This window comes from Cucumis sativus, chromosome 2 (genome assembly GCF_000004075.3).
Source record: "Cucumis sativus cultivar 9930 chromosome 2, Cucumber_9930_V3, whole genome shotgun sequence".
NCBI lineage: Eukaryota > Viridiplantae > Streptophyta > Magnoliopsida > Cucurbitales > Cucurbitaceae > Cucumis > Cucumis sativus.
The window spans coordinates 20,210,780-20,216,779 of record NC_026656.2 but is presented as its reverse complement, the minus strand read 5'-3'; the positions used below and the strand labels follow the sequence as shown (position 1 = coordinate 20,216,779).

Sequence of the window (6,000 nt, the reverse complement as noted above, 5' to 3'; positions counted from 1 at the left end):
ATTTTTAATTGATAAATAATCAAAATATTCATTATGGATGCTCTTAAACAATGTGCATAATTAAATTTAGAGTTGAGTGTTTTGAACCATTCAGAGGTTAAAAAAGACAATGATATATATATGTATGTATATATAGAGTGTGATAATTCACATAATCTTCCCTATTCTAATTAAGGTATATTTTAATTTTTTTTTTAAAAAAATAGAGTGTTTTTTACAACTACACAAAATAACCTTTAAAATTGGTGTTTTAAATGGTTTTTTCTTTTGTAAAAATAGTTTAAATAGATGAATTTTTTAAAAGAAAATAATATTTATAATAATGAATTTTATTTTTTAGTAGTTTTATTAAATGGATTGTAAATAGTTTATCGTTTTTTACTAAATCAATCTAAACCGATTTCAGTCTAAGAAAAGTCACTTTTCAATGAGTGCAAAAGTTATTCTATGTCATGTTTAGATATGGCTTTCTCTACTTACGAATATCAATTATATATATATTCATATCTACTATTTAATAAATTTATGAAGGTTTTATTTTTACCAACGTTATATTTATTAAAAAATTTGTTAGTAGAGTTATGTACAACTAGTCAAAACAAGTACAACTCAACTAAAGTAATAAAGTTTTGTGATTGAAATCTTATCGTTCAGATGTTGTCTAAAAGACGGAGATGATAACGCAAAATTCATGGAGAAATAAAAGCCAGAGAAGTGAGTTCGTGGGTTCAACATAGAAATGGGAAGACATGGCCATGGAATCGCCCGAGAAGGAGGTGCCGGGGAAAGTTGAAGAAGGAAGGAAATGGTGGGGTATTGAAATTTGCTGGTGGTTCAGATGAAGAAGAAGACAACATAAAAGGTGGGGGCAGTTTTGGAAACTTGCACAAACTCTAACTACAAGTCATATGGGCCACACACAACAGCCTCATTCTCACTTCCTCATATCTATCTCATTTGGGCTCACTAATGGGTCATTCACGGAACCCTATTCATGGCATGAAGCATTTGGTTTGGTACAACACCCTTTTCTTATTCAAATTCAAATGTATTCAGTCGTAAGATTGAAGTCCTATGGTCTTTTGAAGCTTCAATATTCTTCGTTGCTTTTTATCCATAAACCTTATAGCACCTTTTTTTTTTCTTGCTGCTGTTTAATGGGTTCCATAATAGCACTTTGACGCTAAGAAATGAGTGCTCGAACAATCTGATAACTCAAAACTCAAACTATTTGGATTGAGTCTCTGGTTGAATATTTTTTTTTGGTTCGACCAACAAGCCCAACTCATATTTTCAAAAGAATCCACAGATGAAGTGGGGCAACGAGCAAACAGTTTAGTTATAAAGACAATATCAAAACACAACATACATTTTAGCCTTAGAAAAAACTAACTACATAGACTAAATTAAGAAAGATAAAGTTACAATGACACCATTTCAAGAAACACATGCATTTGGCTGTTTTGATGAAATGACATTATACCAAAACTTTAAAGTCAAGTAGTAGACATGATTTGTCCAAATAAGAAATTCAAAACCGGTAGATTTAGACTATAGCGTTCATTTTAAGAGTGTAAAACAGACAAGAAAAATAACAGAAAACTCTTGCCGTAACACAAAAAATAACCTCTCAACGATTTGCCTTAGCAACTCTCTCAATCTCATCCTTTTTCTTGATTGCATAACTGTTGGATGATCCCTTTGCTGCATTAATAAGTTCATCCGCCAAGCATTCTGCAATTGTTTTGATGTTTCTGAAAGCGGCCTCACGAGCACCTGTTGTAAGAAGATAGATTGCCTGATTAACACGTCGCAAAGGGGATATATCCACAGCTTGACGCCTAACAACACCAGCTGAGCCGATTCGAGTGGCATCTTCACGTGGTCCACTGTTAACAACCGCATCGACAATGACTTGAACTGGGTTGAGATCGGTTAGAAGATGAATAATCTCCATTGCATGCTTAATAATCCTGACAGCCATGAGTTTCTTCCCGTTGTTTCTTCCGTGCATCATCAGAGAATTTGTGAGCCTCTCAACAATTGGGCACTGAGCTTTTCTAAAGCGCTTGACAGAGTACCTCCCGGCAGTGTGGGGGACATAGGTGGCATGCTTGGCAGGTGCAACACCAACGTAATCAACCAGAGAGATGTCATTCACTTGGACATCATCAAAGGTCCACCGGTTGAACAGCTTCACATCGTGATGAGGCAGGGTCAGTTCCTGGTTAACCACATCAACTTCAACGGCCATTGTTCCTGAAGAATATCAGAACAAAGAAAAAATGAGTACTAGTTGGACATAACATGCAATGGGTATCCGATTTCCCAATTATTTTCATCCTCCCTTGTTCAAATTAAAATTAGATGGTCATAAATTTCTCCACAATCAATAATGAACTGTCACTAGTCTAATTAAAGACAACTTTCACCCCAAAATACACGCAATATCATGAATTCCAAAACGATTCGACTGTAGATGAGAGCTAGGAGTGTAAACGGGTTGGGTTGTAGGTTTTTTTTTTCTTTGGGTTTAGGATTTACTTACAACTTTTATGCTTTAACATTTTCAATTTAATATCAAATGCAGATCAATGTGTTCAAACAAAATATATATATCAAATCATTCAAACATCAGATTCTCATAAATAATAAGACATTCAAACCAAGTAGCTAAAAAAAGAGAAGAATACAACTACTCCTATCAAGTATCAACTCAACAATGCAAACTACTGTCCATGTCCCTCCCCTGATTCACGTTTTGGTGCTTCCTTAATCTCTATCGCCAGGTTGATTACCAATATCAGAAGTCCAAAAAGTCAAGTTGTCTCGGAGAAGTTGCATGAACAAGGTGCTATCCTTGTATGTCTATTGTCAGTCTTGAACTCAACAAACTAAGAATATGTACGACATAATGATTTGAAGGAAAACCAAAAACATAAAAATTGGAATTTAAATTTTATTTATACCAAAAACAATAGATAAATAATTTTATACCTGATTTGAGATCACCGTCGGAAGAGAGGAGAGGGAGGAGACGGACGAACCGCGGAGACAGGAGACGAAGGCGAGGAGAGGAAGGAGATGAGAGGAGATGCGGCGCTATCAAAAGAAACGGAGAAGGCACGCGCGAGGAAAGGGAAATTTTTAACCTACTTATTTTTGAAACACCAACCAACTTAAAAAAATAATTTTTTTCAATCCAATTCAATTCAATTAACATTTTTTAACTTAATCCAATCCAAGGGTTACTCAAGTTATTTTTATTCTTATTATTCTTATCCCTAACGAGAGGGGCAACAAAGTGTAAAGGTAAAAAAATGAGAAACAAATAATAAGTTTCATCAGTCACCCAACCTATCACACTAAGCCAGTCATGAATCTAAAAAACCACATATAAGAAGGATCAATAACTCTATTGATTCAAATTGGAGAGGTTGCAGCAACGATTTAAGAAAACAACACGTGAAATAGTCTATTTTAAAAAATAATAAATTACATTTATTTCTATACGTATTTTACGTGTGTAAATTACATTTATAATCGTTTAATATATATATATATATATTTAATATGGTTTATTTATTTACTAAATTATCAAGTAAGTTAGAGGGTTTGTGTTGGAATTTTTAAATGGCATAAATAAATGATCTTGACGAGTGTAGCTCGACTTAAATACGAGAGTGTTTGTACCAAAGTAGGGGCAGTTTTGGAAATTCGCACAACTCTATTACAAGTCATGTATATGGGCCACACAAAAGCCTCATTCTCACTTCCTGATGTCTATCTTAAAGCATTTGGGTTCACTAATGGATCATTCACGGAACCCTATTCATGGCATGGACCATTTGGTTTGGTACAACACCCTTTTCTTATTCAAATTCAAATGTATCTACTCGCAAGATTTAAGTTCTATGCTCTTTTGAATCTTCAACGTTCTTTATTATTTTTGTTCATATACCCTATAGCACACCTTTTTTTTTCTGTTGTTTAATGGGTTCCATGATTATAACATTAATTACACTGACTTATTGAGATTATTTTAGTTTTTTTGGTAGAATGAAAAATGTGTTTTTCTACACAATTGCAATTTGCAAAGACCTGTTCATTCCCGTTGTAAACTCTATAACTTGATTGGCTCCCAGAAGTTGGTAAGTTTCTCAACTTTTAATATATATATAAATGAAATATATATTTATAATTCCTTTTTTTATATATATAATGAACTTATAAATTAAATAATATGAGCCAATGGCCAAATAGTTACATTTCATAGATTAAAATAAATACCGATTCTCGTGGCCACGGCCTGACATGGATTTGTGTGTTTATTTCATTTTAATTTTATTGAGTTCCACCTCCCAATACCTAAATCTATCTCTCCATATATAACACAAATTAAATTTATTTAATAATTTCGCTTTACTACATATCTATTCCTTAACAAAACTGTTTAAATATTTTAAACATCAAATATTCATAAAATTTAAAAATTTTGTTGATGCATTGTATTAAAAATTATTATGTGCATATAACAATGTCATCCATACAACAAGATGCTCATTTGATCATGTAAAATCGCGATCACATTAATAAAATGGAATAGTAGGTTATTTATAAATCGTATTTTGTAAGAGGTAGATCATTAAACATAAACATGCTTCACATATAAGGTCAAGGAAAGTAATGCAGCTAATTAATGATAATAAAATATCAAATACGTCGAGACATGGAAAGTCGTATTTTCGTCAATACCCCTAATAAAGTTAAAATGGAAATAGGGTTGTGTATTATTGAATTTATTAATTTATCTGAGGGGCAAAATGGACTAATTGTTTATGAAAAATTCAAATGGGATATAAATTTTGAAGAACAGACTCTTCTTCTTCCTCCTCTTATTATTATAGTCAATTATGTAGAGATTCAAACCCAAGAAGTTGCCTATCTATTTCAGTAGAATTAGACTCATTTTACCAAATAATGTTTTATTTTTTTATTAATTTATACAATTTAAACTTGTATACATAATTATATACAAATCAAATCGGAATCATAATCAATTTCCATCGTCCATTTTACTAACTAGTCATTTAAATGTATTGGTGATTTTCAAGATGTGAGCTTGATAAAAGGACTATATTGGCTAATTAAAACATTGATGCAATTTTTAATTAGTCTTACCAATGTTGCTTATTTTAATTATTTAAGTTTTAGTATGACAACCAATTTCGTTTTTTAAAAATTAAACTTTATAAAATAAAATTATATCAAACAATTTTTACGTGGGAAGAAGAGACAAACTAGGTTATATGTATAGTATATGAATTATATAGAATATTAGATTAGAGTAGATTCGATGATCTTGTATCTAGAAGTTTATACCATATATATATTATTAAGTTATGCATGCCCTCCACTTTTGAATACCAAACATATGAATATTTAGTTTTCCAAATTAAAAGTACATAATTGACTAAATTATAAATCAACAAATAAATAATTCAAGAAATCTAGAAGGGAAACAGTTTTCAAAGTAAAAGGTCAGCAAAACTCTTGGATCTTTCTAAAACTCTACGTCGGTTTCATTACTTATATATATAATTTGTTTATTATCAACTTTCTTAGTTTAACCTTTAATCCATCTAAATCTACTTCAAAAATCAAACAAATAAAAGTTTTAAGAACTATTTAGACTAAGATAAACAAAGAAAAGAAAAACTATAGTGGAATATATTAGTAACTATGTAGAATGTATATATCTGGAAAAAAAAACAAGTTGGTTTCATGCTTATTTAAAATTGGAAATACAAAGTAAGGTTCATAGACAAAATGAAATAATTTTAAAATAATTTAATTAATAATTTCCCGAAAAAAATTAATATTTTATCATACAGATTAAAAAAAAAAATCGATGTATTGATGTAAAAAGTCAAATAAAATGAAATTGATGTTTAATTATACACAATTAAAGAAAAAGATTGTAATGTATTGAAATGGAAT

The 6,000-nt window shown here is 30.8% G+C and overlaps 1 protein-coding gene across 1 annotated transcript; it reads right to left on the bottom strand.

Annotated features, from left to right (window-relative positions):
• Window positions 1-1,427: 1,427 nt before the first annotated feature.
• On the bottom strand, window positions 1,428-3,238 carry LOC101210722 (40S ribosomal protein S5). The gene is made up of 2 exons (XM_004151667.3): window positions 2,998-3,238; window positions 1,428-2,259 (listed from the first exon to the last, which is right to left on the bottom strand). The coding sequence occupies exons 1-2, from the start codon at window positions 3,221-3,223 to the stop codon at window positions 1,631-1,633; spliced, it is 855 nt and encodes a 284-aa protein (XP_004151715.3). The 5' UTR covers window positions 3,224-3,238; the 3' UTR covers window positions 1,428-1,630.
• Between the last annotated feature and the right edge of the window lie 2,762 nt (window positions 3,239-6,000).